General features: G+C 38.3%; 1 protein-coding gene across 4 annotated transcripts in view; it reads right to left on the bottom strand.

Annotated features, from left to right (window-relative positions):
* ANKIB1 (ankyrin repeat and IBR domain containing 1) overlaps positions 1 to 19,557 on the bottom strand; it is a 108,031-nt gene that overhangs the window by 74,011 nt on the left and 14,463 nt on the right. For 3 of the 4 annotated variants that reach the window (XM_075922380.2, XM_075922381.2, XM_075922379.2), the window contains exon 2: positions 8,343 to 8,612. In XM_075922380.2, coding sequence (XP_075778495.1) covers positions 8,343 to 8,530 — 188 coding nt within the window. In that variant the 5' untranslated portion in view covers positions 8,531 to 8,612. Of the gene's footprint in view, positions 1 to 353; positions 484 to 8,342; positions 8,613 to 19,557 lie in introns of those variants that run through there. The other variant, XM_006114465.5, reaches the window with a different exon arrangement.

Genomic DNA, 19,557 nt, shown 5'->3' on the forward strand with positions numbered 1-19,557 from the left:
GTGTAGATAAACCCTGAAAAACAGGCAGGATACCTCTTATGATCTTTACTGGACTCACAAGGAGAGTAGGGGTGCATCTTCCCCCTAATACTACCTGAGTATATCTCTAGCTCAAGTGCACTGAGTGGGCGCACACGCACACACTCACCTACTCACTCACTCCCAGGCAGATGTATGTGTACAATCCCTTGAAAAAAAAAAAAAAATCAAGATTTCTTGGAAAGCAAGGTGAAAGAGAATGACGTTAATCATCTGTCCAGAGTGGATGTACCATACTACGCAATCATGCAATTACCTGAAATATCACAATCTGTATTTAGTAACAAATACATATGCTAATTTACCAAACTCACCTCTCATACATCTAATCATGATTCAAGTGTCCATTTATTAATTTGGGCAGCTTTTTCCTTGTCTGATGGGACACATTTAAGTCCTTGTTGGAGACAGCCTGTTTTCCATTTTGTTTTCCTGCTTTAAATACTTCTCCAAAAAGAAAGCCAAAAATGTAGAACAATAGCAATGAATCTCAGCATGTTAACAATGTCTTTAAACTGACCACCCAAGCAACAGTGGTCTCTTGAGCTGAAAAGTCCCTCCTTCCACTGAGCAGCTAGAAGCACTACCTATGTGATGATCCCATACAAATGGCCACTTACAGCAACATTTAGAGGAAAATATTTCCAAAGAACAAAGGAGAGCTTAGTGCCAAAACATTACTTATTGTCAATGGCAATTGTGTGTCTGATGCATTTTATGCCTTTGAATATCTACTCTCCCCATCCCTTAAAATTTCAAAATCAGATCCATGGTGATCCTACTCTCCCACTATTAGCTCTGGCTCCTTTTTTCCATGCATTCCCTCCTTACATCTGGAAACTTGTTTCCTAACCTAGCTGTGATTCCTCAAGCATCTCCTCCAAGTCCCTCCTTCTAACACACTTCTCACTCTTCTGGTTATCTAGAATGGTGAAGAATTTAAAATCAAACAGCAAACATGGAGCTAGAAAGAAGTCCTAACCTTCAAAATTCAGTCATACTTCTTTGTTAATTCTGACCTCCCCTGCACTGCCTTGAGTCCAAACATTGTCTATCTAGACTACAAGCTTTTCTTGGCAGAGACCTTGTATTAGATCTGCCTGTAATGTCATTTACCAGAGTATTGGACTTATATAAATAAGGATGAATTATACTAATGACACCAGCAGGCATTGCAGCTATTCTTCTCATTCCTCCTCTTCTTAAAAGTGACTACATATTACAGTACATGCTTTTATTTTCCTCTCTCCAGTGAAAGAATGAGTCGACATCTCTGTAGCTTGGTTGATCTCAGTTACTTTGGTAGGAGACTGTTTTGATAGCTAATAAACCAAATACCAAATATTTCATGAATCACCATTTTTTTAAATTTCATTTTATATGCAAAAGGTAGATCTTCAGATGAGACATAATTGGCAAAAGAATTTATAATGTTCTATCCAAACAGTTTTCAAGTTGGTCTGAGTTTTGGTTTTAAAATTGTTTATTTTTACTATATCTAGAACTTATTGCAACTTCAGCATAGCTATTTTAATTCCCTCTCATTATTGTATTCTTCACCCCATTTAAAAATAAATTTACCCACAATTTGTAAATGTCAGCCAAGACTAAAACTGAATTTATCTACAGTACGACAGTTTACTTCTAAAAGCGTTAGCTAGATGTTAAATAAATTTATCAGAAATTTGACTTAAGATCTGATGTCACCCAATATGAATCACCAAGTTACTCTCAACATAACTGGTCCCTGGTCCAAACTTCCCTGATGTAAGTGGATTTTACACTCTGCTCTGAGGAAAATTTGATGTTATTGGGCTTGAGTCTACTCAGTTACACCAGTTTTCTATCCTGTAATTCCATTAACTTCAGCAGAGTTATTTCCAATTTAAGAGCGCTCACAGCCTGAAGGGGTCCTCCATGGCCCCATTCCAGAGCTATTCAAAGAGCACTGGATCTGTGGCATCGTGACGTTATATAGAATCACTGTTATCAATGCCTTCACTGTTATCAATGCCTTACTGCAACTGATGTCAGAAGCAAGAATTCATCAAGTATTTATTATTAACACCAGTATACTCTCACTACTATGTCTGAGTTCTTTTTCTATGGCAATTTGTTTTCAAGCAATTGATGGCAATGATCTCCACAAATTGTCTTTTTTTTTGTTTTAAAGTAAGCTGAAAATATCATTTTGGTCTAAACAACACATCTCCTAATTACAAAGAACATCAGGATCCACGGATTACACTGATGAATCACCACTATTCATGGAACTCCGTACTCATATGTAGCATCTGCTAAAATGAATGCCCAATATGTTGTTTATCTCTTAAATGTATGAAACAATGTAGAAGTCTGTATTTTAGAGATGCCTACTAAAATTCTTTTTGAACTCACAAAATTATAAAAAAGGGCAATAAAAATACCTTTCTAAATTCACAGATTCTATTGATCTGTGTTCTCCATAAAAAACAACCAATTATTTAGTAAAGTAAAAAGAGATCTGTGAGCCCTATAGTTCAAAGGTGGATGGCTATGAACCTAGATATTGACAGACTGAGATTTAAATAAGTTAGCAGCTAATATGGCAGAAGTCATCTAAAAGAAAACAGAGGATGGTCACGGAAATTTTCAACTGGACACATTTCCACGCTAAAACAAGTTAAAATCTCCATAATTCGAGATGATACAAAAACTTAGGCAAAACCAGAAACATTTAATTCATGTCTGACTCAAAACAGGTAACACAAATAAAGACATTTGCAATCTATCAAGGAAAAAAATCCTCTCATGTTTCAAAGTTACCTAATGAAAATAACTCCAACACATGAATCTGTTTTTTTGTCCAAGTACTGAATGTTTTTTTCCCCCTGCCAGTTGTCACTAATCATGCCAGTTACCAAGAGCTCTTCTTATACCTTTTTCCCTCTCAATTTTACACATGAAGTATGTACCACAACATTTTGGAGAGGAAGGATGGTATAGGAGGGAATGGTCAACTTGTGGTTAAGGCAGTAAATGGCAGAGTAAAAGGCAGTAAATGGTTTTTACCAGGTCAAATCCTGGTTTTTACTTGTCTGGAAAAAAATGTTTTTTAAATTAAAGAGGCTTTTAAACTAGGACTATTTTGTTAATACACACCACATTACATTTCGTTTAATAGTTACAGCATGGGATAACAAAGCAGCTGATTTGGAGATTAATTTAGGAGGTGCATGAATAAAGAGTAAAGCTGTAATGGATGTAATATTAATTTATATAATTATAGTGCTGAACATCAGAATGTTTGGTTTGGTATTTTCTTAAGGAAGTTGCATGTCATGATTCATGTATATCAGTTTTCAATATTAAACTCACAAGATTTGATTACACCTTAGCCAGCACTGCTCACACTTCAAGTTCCTGATCCCCATCAGTTTGACAGAGGCTACTGTTTGAACATCAGTCTGTACAAATCCCTTCCTAACACATTACTCATACAAGCCCAGAAGTAGTAATCACCAAGACAGCTGGAAAAGGAATCAAGAGAAAAACATTTGAAATGGGTCTTTCTTCAACTCTCTCTCATCATTTCAAATCTGTAATGCTAAAATGCAGCAATACTTGCTAATACAGGCAGTCCCCGGGTTACGTATAAGATAGGGACTGTAGGTTTGTTCTTAAGTTGAATTTGTATGCAAGTCGGAACTGGTACATATTGTAGGGGAAACTCTAGCCAAACATTTCTCCAGAGCTCAGTTTTATTCTCCCACACCTCACTTCCCTCAGTCCTTTATTCTCAAGCTGAGGTGTCTGCTGAGAAAAGCCGCTCCGCGTCTCCCTGGCCTGCTGGGGAGGGGGGGCGCTAGCTTCGTGTCTCCCTGGTCTGCTGGGGGGAAGCAGCTAGTGCAGGGTTGCCTCACCCCGTTTGTAAGCAGGGATCTGATGTAACTCAGATCCATGTAACCCGGGGACTGCCTGTACAGTTTTACATGTATCATTCAGAAAGGGCCTAGTTCACTGAATGCTGCTCTTATGAAGTCAACTTGAGCCTCCACTTGAGACCTGGAGTGGCCTTAAATGAGTCAGTTGTTGATGTACAGGAACACCTGTATCTGCCACCCGTGCAGGAACGCAATATAGGACTGTCATATATTGGTGCACACTCGCCATGCTGTTGACTGGTTGAATGGGAGGACTCCTCAACACAAACCTGAGGTATTTTTTGGGGAAGCAGTTATTGATATATGAAAGTACATGGCCTTCAAGTCAAGAGTGGCATATCAGTCCCCTGGATCCAAAGAGACCATAAGGAACTGGAGTTTCTTCATGAATGTATTGAATTTACATAGCTCTAAACTGGACCTTAGCCCGCCCTTTTTTTTTGGGGGGGGGGGGGATTTATTAGTGCACCATCCTTTCACACACCTTCTACAGGGCTAGTTTCCAACCCAAAGAAGGCTTGGTCTGAGGATAGGTGTGGCCTCTTCCTGCTGTTCCTAATCCTCTTGCTTGAATCATCCTGTTGGTTTTGCAGATAAAACTGTAGACTGGGTTGTGGCCTGAAACGCCTGCTCTGTTTAGTGGGGATGTGTATGCTCAGGAACTTGGCCATCAACTCTTATAAACCGTGCAATCTCCTGTTAGTCTTTTCAGAGAACAGAATCAGGCCTTCAAAGGGTAAATCTTGAAAAGTGTGTTGGACTTTCCAAGGTAGTCCAGAGTAGGGATATGAAAGGTTAACTGGTAAGCCAGCCAATGGGAGCTGCCTGTTTGAACAACAGGCAGCCAAGAAGAACTACTCAGCTCAGTTATTCACTGAAACACATGGCCAGGCAAACAGGCAGGCTGGCAAATGTTTTAAGCTCTGCAATTCTTAGCTCTGCAGGAAGGCAGGCTGGTTTGGCTGCTGGCTGGTAAGTCTCCTGGCCACAGCCTGCCTCTAGCACCCCAACCCTCTGCTCCTCCTCCCCCAACATACCCAAAACTTCTGTCTCCCTCTTGCAGCAATACCCCCTCCCAGATCTGGCAACCCAATCTCCTGCCCCAGATTACAATCCTCTTCTACCTTATGTTCAGAAAAGGGGCAACATAAATAATTAGGGTATGGAATTTCTACCACGTGAAGAGAGATTAAGGAGACTGGGACTTTCCAGCTTAGAAGAGAGACGACTAAGGGGAAATACAATATAGATCTATAAAATCATGACCAATATAGAGAAAGTGAATAAGAAGAGTTATTTACTCTTTCCTATAATGCAAGAACTAGGGGGGGTCCACCAAATGAAATTAATAGGTAGCAGGTTTAAAACAAACAAAAGGAAGTACTTCTTCACACAATGCAGTCAACCTGTGGAACTCCTTGCAAGAGGATGTTATGAAGTCCAAGACTAACATAAAAAAAACAACCTAGATAAATTCAGAAAGAATAGGTCTATCAATGTCTATCAACCAGGATGGCTCGGGATAGTGTTTCTAGCCTCTGTTTGTCAGAAGCTGGGAATGGGTGACAGAGGATGGATCACTTGGTGATTACTTGGTCTGTTCATTCCCTCCAGGGCACCTGTCATTGGTCACTGTTGGAAGACAGGATACTGGGCTAGATGGACCTTTGTTCTGACCCAATATGGAGATTCTTATAATATATCAGGAGGACAATCTTAGATTATCTAAAGTAATATGTGTGTATGGAAGAGGGAGGAGAGATGAAGCCCTGAGACCCTTAAATAGCTGAAACTAATTACATTTAGGAGACAGAATGCAAGCTCTGAGTTGGGACTGTCTTTTTGTTATGTTTTGTACAGGACTCTTATCCACGACTTTGGCTTCTAGATGCTACCACCATAAAAATAAATTTTAAAAAACATTCTAGCTCTGCGACATTAAGCTATAGTTACGTAGACAGAATTGCAGAACCATCAAGAGCTCCAGAGTCAGGACTCTATATGTTTTAAAGCACTAAAGAAAGCAATTCAGTAAAAGCAATTCAGTGATAAACTTTGCAGGATCAACATTTCACTCAAAACTTATCCAACCTTCAACTTATCCAAAACCAGGGTTTGAATAATCAAAATATAGCTGGAGCAATATTTTTAATATTAAACTTTTTAAAGTAAACTTAGTGTTCAAAAAGAGGTCAGATAAGATATGCAATCCTTTTCACAATGCCAGAGTGACACTTTATTCAGTATTGCTGGAATGGATCTTGCTGCTCCAACAAGCCTTAGTATAAAACAGAGGTAGGAAACCTAAGTCTGGCCCCTGGCTTGCTCAGGGTCCTGGTGCTCCAGCCCCCACACCAGTCTCACAAAATCTACTATGTTTTTCTTTTTTGCTTCTTGCTTATGTGTGGCCCCCAACTGGTTGTGAGTTAGTGGCCCCTGACCCATAAAAGGTTCTCCACCCCTGGCATAAAGTGATTTATATATATATATATATATATATATATATATATATATATATATATATATATATATATATATATATATATATATATATATATATATATGAATTGAATAATATATCATAAAAGAGTAATATATATGAATTGTAGAATACCTATGATATTCCAGTTCCTTATTATAAGGTACACAAAAATACTCAATCTCTTCCCATACTGATCGTGATAATTTTTTTCATTGCTATATTCCTGGGGGAATTCTGCATTAGAAAATTAAAAATTTTGTGCACAATATTTTAGAATTCTACAAATTCTGTATATTTTACTTGTCAAAGTAATACAATATAATCACGCCAGTTTCAATTATATTGGTAATTTATTTCAAAACATTGATTGATATGTATGTCTGTAACAAAGACAACAAAAACGGTTACCCCAGGAGTAGGGAGGACATATCTAGGAGGTGCTGGTGCGGTTTTGCTGGATTCTGGAAGTGGCAGAATTGAGCCCCCCTCCCCATCCTAGACACCTACACACCTCTCCCTCAAAGCCCAGCTGCAAGTGCCGCTCTGCCCAGCTTCATTACTGAACCTCCAGGGATGCGGTGTGGCCCTACCCTTTCTCATCCTTTGTCAGAGCCAACATAGTCGGGCAAATGAGGATCAGTCCCAGAAGACAGAGTGCACAGGGCCACAAGGCCTCCCCATTCCTACCAAGCCAGGCATTCCAATCACTGTGGGGCTGTGGCCCACATTCTACCTCATTCATTCAGGGCATGCCGGTAACTACAACCCACCCACACCTCCTTCATATGTAGGCTGCTTGTTGGGAAGCTTGGCTCTGCCACGTCCAGCAGCCATTAGTGGTTGCCAGCAGATCTGCAGCACCAAGTGTGAGAGAGAAAAAAGGGATATTCTGCACAGAATATTAATTCTCTGCAAATTCTGCATTGCGCAGAGATGCAGAATTTTCTCAGGAGTAAATTACAGAATACTCTGTTGACCATCACACAAAATACAAAAATTCAAACTGTTTGAACATTATAAGAACATGTAAATGTATTTGCTCCATCTGCAGTAAAATTAGCTGATGCCCCTTGCAGAATGTATCAGGATAGCTTTACCTTTCTTAGATTATCATCTTTTTTGTGCAGTGAGGGTCTGGAAACTACAACCAACATTTAAGCAATGTTCACAACATCTGAACTGAGCTCCCTAAGAAAATAATAGATATGTGGCAAATACTGCAGCACACAGATCAGTTTCCTAAAGCAAAGAAACATCTTATACAAAAAGTTTTGAAGCCCAATTTGTTAATTCATAAAAATAAAAAGGAAGAAAGTACTTTGTTATGAAGACAGAAAGAGTTAGAAAAAAAACCCCGACTCTACTTTCTATGAAAAGGCTTACAAAAAAAAAAAAAAAAAAAAAAAAATCACAAAAGCTCTTGTTACACTGGTCATCATTAGTATAAAAAGTAATTGACAGCTGTACAAGTAACAAATGCAGCTTCAGAAGGAACGTATAAAGCACAAATTCACGATCAGAAATACCAGACGTTTTTAGATAAATGTGATAGAATATTGGATACAGAATTACAACGGACTACTAAAAATATCTTAGAAGTGTGTAGAAAACCCTTTAAAAAAAAAAAGATTGTGAAAAAAATCATCTCAGGAAGAAAGCTGTTTTTAATTCTAATACAATTTTATTCCTGAAATTAATGTAAGAAGAAACAAAACATTAAAGATCAATTAAAATAAACATTCCATAAGTTTAAAATGCAAGTTTTTTATTGCATATAAATTTGTCCCAAATATGTTCACCCGTAATTTACCCACAAGTAAGATTTATAAATCTATTTAAACTTCTTCCATTTGTTAGAGAAAGTATTAAATGTGATGTTAACACATGGTAATACTCACCCTAGTATTCGGTTCATTCCATGCCTAGCAGCATAATGTAATGGAGTATTGTGCTGATAAAGCTCCCCATAAGAAGTATTTGGATCGAGAGATTCTTTTAATTGAGGGTTGCTCTCATATATTTGGTAAGCCAGATTTTCATCTCCATTTATAAGTGCTTTGCGGAATTTAGTGGTTGTATTGCCCATGTTGTTATTCTAGTAAATGATGGCACTATTTTCCATTTTCTTTCAGACACTCTTTTTATGAATCCGCAGTATGTTTCACATCCTACCAAAAAAGAAAAAAATTATATAATCATTCCAAATGCTATTGTAAACCCTCTTTCTTAAAGAAGTTTGCCCAGATTTCATGGTACTGTAAATACACGTCTGAACAATTGCTTAAGACAGTAAATTCTATGCTGCATTATAAAAGTCCTGGTATGAATAGTTACAATTTTGTCTGAGTTTCTAATTTTGCAAAGATTAACTATTTCCCTGTTAAACTATAATGTATTTTCACACACACTGTGAACTTGGATTGTTCTATTAAATAGATATACACATATATAAACACACACTTCATTCTGGCACACACAACTCTGCAATAGAAAACAAAGACTTAGAATTGCAATATTTATAAGCTATTGCAAAGTTAACTCTTACTAAAATCAAAGCAAATTATTAAGGAACAAAATGAAGGGATGTTTCACAAGTATGCAAGACATTATGTAGGGCAGTAGAAGTTTACTCAAAGAAGAACATACCAAATGAGCCTGAATCACTTTGTTTGTGTAGCTATGTGTAATTAGCACATCTCTGGGGATTGAGCTAGTCAGCTGCAAGTCCTCCAGAGGAATGGAAGTTTTTTGGTGTCTTCTGTCACCATAATCCAGTTCCAGGTAGACCTTCCACCACCATTGAGGTCTTCAATATCTCTATTTTAAAGTATCAGTAAATACAGAATGCTTTTGTATGTTTGTTCTTCAGATCCAAATTACAAGTGCAAAGAAAACCCATACCAAGTCATTCAACTATGGCATGAAATGTGCTATGCATGGCTCTGATCATGTCTTTCATTTTACTTATGCTCTTCACAGTAAATTTTATGCTCTTTAAAAAAAAAAAAAAAAAGCTGCATTTATATTTAGACAACAATTTGTATAAACTTATAGCACGAACAAGATGTATTCTTCCCAGGATTCTCATTTTCATTTCTTATTTTGTATGTTACAAGAGCAAGGGAGGAAAAACAAACGTATTTTCAATAACTAACCCCTGAATAATAAAACATGTAGAAATTTGTATTCACACTTTGGGTACGTCTAGACTACAGGCTTTTGTCAACAGAAGTTTGTCCACAGATACTGTCAACAAAGCTTCTATCGACAAAGAGCATCTAGACTACATCCAGTTCTGTCGACAAAGCCGCTTTGTCAACATGACAGTTTAGACACAAAGGACAGTGAAGATGCAATAACGCCTTCTGTCGACAGAACTCTGTCAACAAAAAGCATTATTCCTCGTAGAATGAGGTTTACAGCCGTCGACAAAACTGCCGAGTTCTGTCGACGTTATGTCAACAGAACTCAGCGGCAGTGTAGACACAGGTATAGTTTTGTCAATAAAAGTGCACTTTTGTCGACAAAACCCTGTGGTCTAGACATACCCTGTGGATAAGTGGATTACTGTGAACATGTTAGATGAAGCATTTGCTTCTCTTTTGATATAACCATTTCAACTTCAATCATGAAAAAAATTATCAATTGGCAGTATATAAAAATTGATGTGTTTTTAAAAAAATTCTGATTCTGGAAGACTATTTTAAGTGAGTTTTCTAATGGGTTTTCTGAAACTTCAATTTTTCTGTTGAATTCCATTAATTTTGTTCTTAAATATTATTTCTATGACAGTAGTACACAAAGGCCACAATCAGGTTGGGTCCCATTGTGCTTAGAACTGACAAACATCAAGTTCCAAAGTGCTTCTGAAGGCCATCACACAGAGTAATGATCTATTTCTCCATTGCTATTTCCTTAAAAATATTTTAATGTTTTTAAGTGGCAGGGTTGTTATCCCTATGCCTAACCTTCAAGGCCAAGGTTTCTGTTTTGTCTCACACTTGCTCCATAGACCAATCCAGCACTGTTAAACCTGCGAGGAGGAAAAGGTGTCCCACTGACACAGAACCTGGGGATCATCAGAACATGCAAGCTGTCCCTTTACAACAAAGCATAGTCAACATACTGTGCAGCCTGAAGGATATGAACACCACCATTGCCAGGAGGCACTGAGATGGGTTGGCCATGGGCTTTGGATAGAGACTGATTCCACCAGAATAGCAATAAAATGGACACCTGAAGGCAATAAAAAATTAGGCCATCCAAAAACAAAATGGTGAAGAGCTGTGAAGCCAAGCTGAACAAACAAACAAACCGGGAAGTAGCTGGGAGAACACTGAAGGACTTGCCAGTAAGACAGAAATGGAGGTGGTTTGATGCTGCCCTAAATGCCAGAGGCATAATGGAACATAATGATGATCCAAAGAGCCCATGATCTAAAAGATTAGATGTGACAGATGGATGAGAAACAAAAAGCAGATCATGGTAGGGTGAAAAACACAGTGAAACAAATATATGATAAACAGATTCATAGACACTCAATAGTAGTGATTATAGCTCTCCACACACCTACCACAATTATCAGGCCATACTTTATGGCAGTGTTTCTTAAATTGTGTTCCGTGGGACACTGGTGTGCTGCGAGGCAATTGGAGGTGTGCACGGAGAACAACATAATTTAAAATGGCCACCCTTAAAGGGGCAGGAGACTCTTTTTGTTTAATAACTTTCCCCCAATCTTTTTTCCCCTCTCAATAACTCCCTTCCTCCCATCCTTCCCCCCCCCCCCCCCCCCAACCTTTTTTTTGGCTCAACAAGAAAGTCCTTGGTGTGCTTCATAAAAATTGCTTCCTCGGTCTTAAAAAGTTTAAGAAACACTGCTTTATAGTATGAATTATGGAAAAGATGAGTGTTAAGGAAGGATGTGACAGAGTTTAAAAGTAGGAGCATTCACGGTTACCTCATATTAGCAGGCACTCACAGGCTACTTCCACCTATTGAACCTTGTCACAGATTATAAGCAATCTGAATCGAAGTGTCATATCTTTGGGTTGGTCTCCTCTGTAATAGTTACCAGAAGTTAGCCCACACTAGGTTAGCTCAAGGGAGTGATTGCACTGAGAGGGAAAAACCCACTCACTTTACACAAAATGGTTTGATGAGCAAAGTGACTGGATTAAGGGGTGATGAGATGCTATAACTCACACTGCTGAAAACTCCCACAGTTGAGTCTCCATTGCATTATTAGTTCAAATATCAGCAGCACTTGGGCTTCAACCCACTTCCATGAAAGACAAGTTACTTCAAGTTTAAAGCAATACTTAACTCAAGCCAGAGATTATGGATGGATGGGAGTCCAAGATAGGGGCAAAACTTGATTTAACACCGTAGTGAAGATAAACTCATCATCACTTGCCTAAGCAGTGTGTAGCAAAACAGTATGATGTTCCTTAAGGGAATTACAGGCACTACTAGAATACAAACAAATAATAAGTATGACAATATATTTTATATAGAATCATAGAAATGTAGCTCTGGAAGGAATCCTGGGTCATCTAGTTCAGTCCTGTGCACTGAAGCAGGATTAAATATAATCTAGACCAGTGTTTCTTAAACTGTGTTCCGTGTCCCACTGGTATGCCATGAGGCAGTCGGAGGTGTGCCGTGGAGAACAGAATTCAAAATGGCCACCCTTAAAGGGGAAGGTGATTTTTTTTTTTGCACTTAAAAAATCCTTGGTGTTCCTCATAAAAAAGAAATCACTGTTTGGTGTTTCTCGGTCTTAAAAAGTTTAAGAAACACTGATCTAGACCATCCCTGACAGGTGTTTAGAGAGTTTAAAGAACCGTTTAGACAAAGAAAATGATTCCACAACCTCTCTAAATAACTTGTTCCAGAATTTAACTACCTTCACAATTAAGAAGCTTTTTCCTAATATCTAATTTACATCTCCCTTGCTGAAAATTACTTTGTGCCCTGTCTTCAATGATTAAAAGGAGAACAATTTGCCACGCTTTTCTTTGTAACAATTATGTACTTGAAGATTTATGACCCCTCCGTCTTCTCTTCTGCAGACTAAACGAATAATTGTTTTCAAATACTGTTTCATAGACTACTGTGTACACAACCAAATTACTGTTCATTATTTAAAAAAAAAAAAATCACAGAATTCTGATTGGCTAATGAGTATTATTCTGGGATTTTAGATTCTGTGTTAACATCAACAGTTAACTCCTGTTCACTAACATACTCAAAAATAGTTGTGTGTGTTAGATAAGGGCTTAAAGGAAGTCCACGAATAATACATACATAGATTCAGTAAAATTGGCTGTTCACAAACTACTGATAATGGACCTCATGACAAGTTGTATTATTCCACAAAAAACTTAAAAATGCTGCTGAACAACAGTCATACACTACAAAACTATGGCAGTGGAGCACTTAATGATAGAAAAGGGAAAGCTATTTGGCCACATGTTGCATTAATTCTTCTCCTTTCCCCCAGGAGCTAGGTGGATATAATAAGTCAGCCAACAAGGTAAATATTTCACTATGTTTTTCCTATTTTAACAACTGCGATGGTTGTCTCAGTAACTTTATGAGATAACAAATGGGAAAAATATGGTCCAACTGATTGTAAATGGGGGAAGAAGTCTGCAAGACAATCACTCTGATTCACACTTCTAAAAAGATTTAGAATCCTTAAGCTGAGGAAATACAGGACTTTGGTCTCAGCTACACAGGATATGTTATCTGTTTACAAATAAGAAATAAGAGGCGACAGAGGCAGCAGCACAGAAGGGTGGGATAGGTGGCACCACAGAGCTGGTCCTGGGAGGAACTGGCTTTTAAGCCGGTTTCCACCGGCACCGGCTTCTGCCTGCCGCCCTCCCACTGCCTCTGTAGGAGTCAGCAAGGGGGAGCAGGCAGGTTTGCGGGAGTAGATACACATGGGGAGCCTGCTTGAAAGCTAGCATCCTGTACATATGGACTCCAGCCTGCCCCCCTCACCCTCTACACTACTTTCTCTCCATCAGAGTCAGCAGTGCGAGCATGAGCAGGGGCAGATGGATCTGGTGCTCGTGGGACACCCACTCCCCACCCCCACTGTCAATTTAACCAATAAGTTTATCAATTAATCGTGTAGTTAACTACATGCTGACATCTCTATACCACACCACCATTTGGATGGATCTCAACTAGCTACATTACGGTATAAACCTAGCTGTACCTTGTCTCCGCTGAGATTTTACATCAAGTTGGTGATCTCATTGTATAAAACAACTATTTTTTGTAGTTGAAAAATACAATCCCCCCTGTCTCTCTGACTCCCCTTCCATCCTATGAATAAGTACTCATGAAAGGGTTAGGAGACTGGGAGAGTTCAAGCTCAAGTTGTCAAATCCAAAGTTTCCAAACCCTTGAAAAAAAGCAGCTGTTCCCTTTTACAAATCCCTTGTTCCTCAGAAGGGAGCTACTAGTTTTAATATCAAGCTTCACTTACATACACATCCAAACAAGCATGGAGAAGACTACAGACCATGTAATGGTGAAAAATTAACCCAACCCTATATGAATAATCAAAACACATGAACATATCACAAGGAAATAAAATGATTTTTAGTGTGTGCACTTTGTTAAGATGAATTATGCGTAATAGCAGTTCAAAAAGAGAGCTAATTAGTGGAGTGTTGAATTAATTATTTCCTTTCTTGTTACAATTTTATTTATTGAGATAGTCAATCTAGCAACTATATCTATGTTGATTATTTTGTCCATCCATACACTAATAACTCTCCTCAACCCCCACAAAAAGGTTTTAAAGTCCCCAAAATTTACTTGAAAACTGAGCCTGCCTGTGGTCCAGATACAAAATACCTATGCTGACATGCCTTTAACTAGTCTCGCTTCTTTTTGTTTACGTCCTATTCTTTGGTCTAAAGGAAACAGAACCTTACATAGGAACCTGATTTACACTGCACTGTTATTTCCGAAACAAAATGCTTCCATAAAGGTTGGATTTTTCTGTGGGATCTTTTCTGGTGTGAAAGATTAGCAGCAGTGAGATGGGAAATTTTGGGAAGAAAAGGCTAATATATAGAGTTAACTAGTAGCTACCATTATTTCAGCATTATTCTTATAGTAATTCTATTCCTTATGTGAATGAAGTGCAAAAAGTGATAACCCATCTTCGGCCAAATAAAAAAGGATAAGCAGTGAGATACTGCAAAATGCTAATATTGTACAGATGAGTACAATATATCACTTCATTACAAATGAAAAGAGCACTGAAATATACCAAGACCAGCAATTAATTCACCTCAGTAGTCCTTGAAGTAGTAATGGTTCTTCATCCAGAGGAAATTATTTTGAAGTGTAAATATTTTGGTTTAATATTTTACTCTAAAGAACAGGCAGTTAAATAAGAGAATAGAAGTAATAATTTTCCTGAATTTCTGCATGTGTGTATACAACATTCCCACCCATAATATTACACTCATTCCACTATTCCAGGCCATTAGAAAATTACATGTCATTTAGAGAGCAAAAGATTTCACAATGAAATCCAAGTTGCCAGCTACCTGATAATCTGTGAAAGCATGGTACTTTTGTTCAATTTTCAGAAACTTTTAGTTACTGTCACATGGAAGGATCTTTCTGAACAGCCTTTTATTAGCTCCAGCTGAACATTTTCAGGGTCAGCTTCTCTTTTATCAATTTAAACAGACTGATCTAATCTTAAACAAGATTATACGGCTGCAACTATTATAACCTTAGCGGTATTGCCTTACATTTTCTTCTACCTGAGCCTGGATGTGAAAATACCACTATGATTTTTACTGCAAAAAAGAAGTTTGACATTTTACTAGAGTAAGACAGACTTGGCAAAAAAATGTGCATGACGGTTCTGGCATTTTACACGTCAATATCGTAACCTTCAAAAAGAAATGAAAACTTCTTTAAATTATCTCCCAAATAACCTTCAATATAGGACAAAATTTAGTTAATAGACAATGCTCTTTACGCTGATGTAACTCAAAGCACTTTATAACATGAGCTAAATACATGCTTGTTGTATTAGCTCAACTGTACAGTAGCTCAAATCTGATTAATACTGCTCTTACCTACCAGTGCTACGCTATCCGTACTGGATATAAACCCAAGCCCCAATGAGAAATGTGAAAGAATATTTACCATCCTATGCTCAGAGGAAATAGGAAACTGTTAGCTATATTGGATATCTTCCATTCTTATATGCAGCATTGTTGTAGCCATGATGGTCCCAGGATGGGTGCTGTATATAGTGGTCAGAGGGTTATAGATGGGTGACACCTCTGGGGATAATGTTTTGTTTTTTGAATTTGCACTTAAAGTATGAAACAATGTTAAGTTGTGAGAGGTGGTGGAGTTTTTCTTTCATATAGCAAAATTAAGTATCTTCTACTATTGTAGTTATATCGGTCCAATACATTCACATAGCAAACACATCAATTTCAAGTTTTATCATTATCTTACATGGATATGTGGCCCCAAATATTTACATGGGATGCACCACCAGGAGAGCAACTCCAAAATAGACTTATGCTATTGCTCATTGTCAAAGTACTTCCTCAAAGCCTCTCTGATGCCTAATGCAGCCCTCTGGACCCCTCAGGAAGCCCTAGTATCTGGCAGCTCTCTGTAGCAAAATATTCTGTTTCAGTGATCACCCTAAGCAAATATTTCAGCACAAGAGTCAGATATTAAAAAAGTGCAGCACACGACTATGACCCTGGGGATATTATAATCAGTAAGGTCTAACTCACTACAGAGGCACATGCAGCATGCCTTTAATCTGCCAAAGGCACATTCGATTGCCATACTACATCTACTTCAGCCTATTGTTATAATGCTATACTGCTGTCCAAGGCTCTGTGTAAGGTTTCATGAGCCAAGGCTTTAAAGAGAAAGCCAGGTCTCCAAGGATGACCAAGGGCATTTTCACATCCCCACTGTAATCTTGTGGTCTGGAAAGAAAGTCCTTGCTTGCAACTTTCTGTACAAGCCAGTGTTCCTAAAGATGTAGACATCATGCACCTTTCTAGACCACCCTGCAGTTGTCTGAAATGCTCACCATACCCACAAGTGCCTGCAACAACATGGGAAAGTATCCTTTCCTATTAATGTACTCTGTTGCAAGATGGTCTGCTTCTACAATTAAAATGTGTATGACATCCATCTCCCTGCCACAGTCAGGGAATCCCAACTCTGCAAAGTCATCTATGATTTCATGTACAGTCCCCAGAGTCACAGTCCTCCACCATAGTAGAATGCAATTTATTACCTTGCCCACTTGCATTAATACAGCCCCAATGGTAAACTTCCCCATTCCAAACTACTGGTTGGTTACAAATCGGGAGTCTGAAGTCGCCAGCTTCCAAACTGCAGTTTCCACATACGTCTCAAGCGAGAGGTCAGTTCTCATTCTGGTGCCCTTGCACCGCAGGTCTGGGGTCAGCTCAGCACACAATTAATAGGAAGGTTGCTTTTATGCATCCTAAAGATTTGTAGCCACTGCTCTTCATCCCAAACCTGCATTACAATGTGATCTCACCAATCAGTGCTAGTCTTCCTTTTCTAAGTTGCTGCTGTCAATATCATACAGTATTTTGAGCACCTGCAAATCTTCCTCTGTCATTGTCCGCAAAGTTAACTGTGAAGTTATGCGTGATGTCCTCACAACACTTAACAGAGCATAGAAAAAAGTGCGGAATCCATTCCTTCTCACTGCAGAAACTGGAGTGCACAACAAAGAATGGCAGTTGAAAAGATGGCGCAAAAGAAAGATGAAAACCCATAGAGGTCTAGGACAGAAAGAAGTGCATGATGGGACAAACCCACGATCTGTTCCACCTTCCCACAATGCCTAGCAACAAAATGTGTCACCAGGTACTATAGAATAAATATCTACAGATCACTTTGTGGCACCTTGATCTACTCAAGTGGACCTAATTGCAATATCATGGCCTTTTATTAGGACCCATTTGGGATAGTGACTGCTGTCACCTCTTTTAGTACAGTTCCTAGAACAATACAGGGTGCAATGGGGTTGTCTGGATGTTAATAAAAGGTAATAAGTAATAGCATGCTTGCTTAGTACAAAAATTGTAAACACTCAGAACTTCAGTAAAACTAATTGTTTCTCAAACTGAGCAAAAGTCCTCCATAAGCCAAATGTAAAACTTCAGCCATTCTTCTGTAGAATAGTGTATAATGTTAGAATTCTTTTAAATTCTTTTATGTATTTTTCATTCCTGTCAAGACATACAAATGACTGAAGTGATTTTATTCAAAGGTAACCAGAAGAATTAACCTTTAAAACATAAAAGTCAAACCATGGAAAACTTCAGTCCAAAGGTGAATGTTTCAGAAAGTTAAGAAAATGTATAAACAGAGGATTATATGAAAGGTGCTGTGCATGCCTAACTAGAGCAGGGGCTACAGTACTAGACTCCAGACATAGTAATAATGATCATTGCACTGCACAAATGTAGCCGAACTTCAACTCAGAACCAATATGGATGAACATTTAAATAATTTTTAAGTTGATAGATGTGCATGTCTTAAAATATTTGAATCAATGTTATTTTTATTCAAATGGGATTTAAGACAGGAGAGAGGGCAAGGAACAAGAAGGAGGAGACCCGAGGACAAAGCAAGCATGATAGGATAATATGCCTCAGATACCATAATTTAACTGTGTAAGTAGGTGTTCTTTGAAAAGCTCTAGGGCAGGAAGGAGGAGAGAAGGAAAAGACAAGTGGGAAGGAAGAGACTCACTGATGTACCTTTATCTATAACCCCATCTAAACACTGACTGAATTTTTTTAAAGAAGGCAAGTACTGTCACTTTCAAACTCAGCATGCCAGAAAAGTGGCAGAATTTCAACTGAAATAATCATTTAACCATGAACAAAATACTTAAGACTATGCTGTAGGTAGCAATCCTACACTGGCAGAGAACTGGACTAGACCTAACAAATATTTTCCTGCTCTTATTTCTATTATTCTGATTAAACAGATACATTCTCAAAATTACTAATTTAACGTGTCAAAATGTGTGCTCACATTTGTTATTTTTCTACACAAACTGTATAATCACACACACACACACACACACACACACACACACACACACACACACACACACTTTATTGTCAAAGGACAACGGCCTCCTTTTGCTAGACAAATGCCAAATCAAAAGACAAGGCTTTTATTAAAAAACCCACTAAAGTATATATTTTCTGTTCCTTGAAAAATGAGTCAGTGACAGTGTTCCATTTCTATAAAAATGTTACAATACCTAATGACCAATGTACGCAAACTTTAATGCAGTGTTCTGTTTTCTGTAAAGTATTGCTAATGACCTTCAGCAATAAAATTGAGAAAACAGGGTGAAGAAAAATATCCATTACCATAAACTGAGTCCCAGTCTATCACATGGAACTCCATTAGGTCAACTCCTTAGTGCTCATCTGATGAATTTGCCCCAGATGTTTTCAGAACTGCATGACACTGAAAATAAGGAAGAGTTATATCAAAAGTAACTAGAGCACACAGAATTCAGTCTCTCCAAAACTGATTTATGCTTACATTTTTAAAGTTGGAGACTGTGTGGGCCAGTAGACCAATGGGAAAAACAGACTGACAGATTTACTTCTGGCTATAACGCCATCTAAACACTGATTAGAGTGACAAGCTGTACAAGCTGAAAGAAGTGTCGTTTCCCCAGTCCAGCCTCCTTAGACCACCTATTGATCAGTCAAAGCACACTGGTTTATAGTAACTACTCACCTTTGCTCTCAGTCTGGTGGGTATGTGTTTCAGGCCCAGCCAGTCACAAGGGCATTCAATATTGACACTTAGCCATTCAAAAAACACAGCAATTTCACGAAGAAAAATGTAGCATCAACCAGAATTCATAAGCTCTATAGACAGATTACATCCCCACTCGGGATGTAAAATCCCATTTAATTAGTTAACTGGTTAAACATTAACCGCCACTTCTGGAAGCTGCTGCCACTCCTACATATGACTGCCGTTTCCAGCCCTATGGGCGGGGGGAGCTGCTCC

This window comes from Pelodiscus sinensis, chromosome 2 (genome assembly GCF_052426305.1).
Source record: "Pelodiscus sinensis isolate ZL-2025 chromosome 2, ASM5242630v1, whole genome shotgun sequence".
NCBI classification, from domain to species: Eukaryota; Metazoa; Chordata; order Testudines; family Trionychidae; genus Pelodiscus; species Pelodiscus sinensis.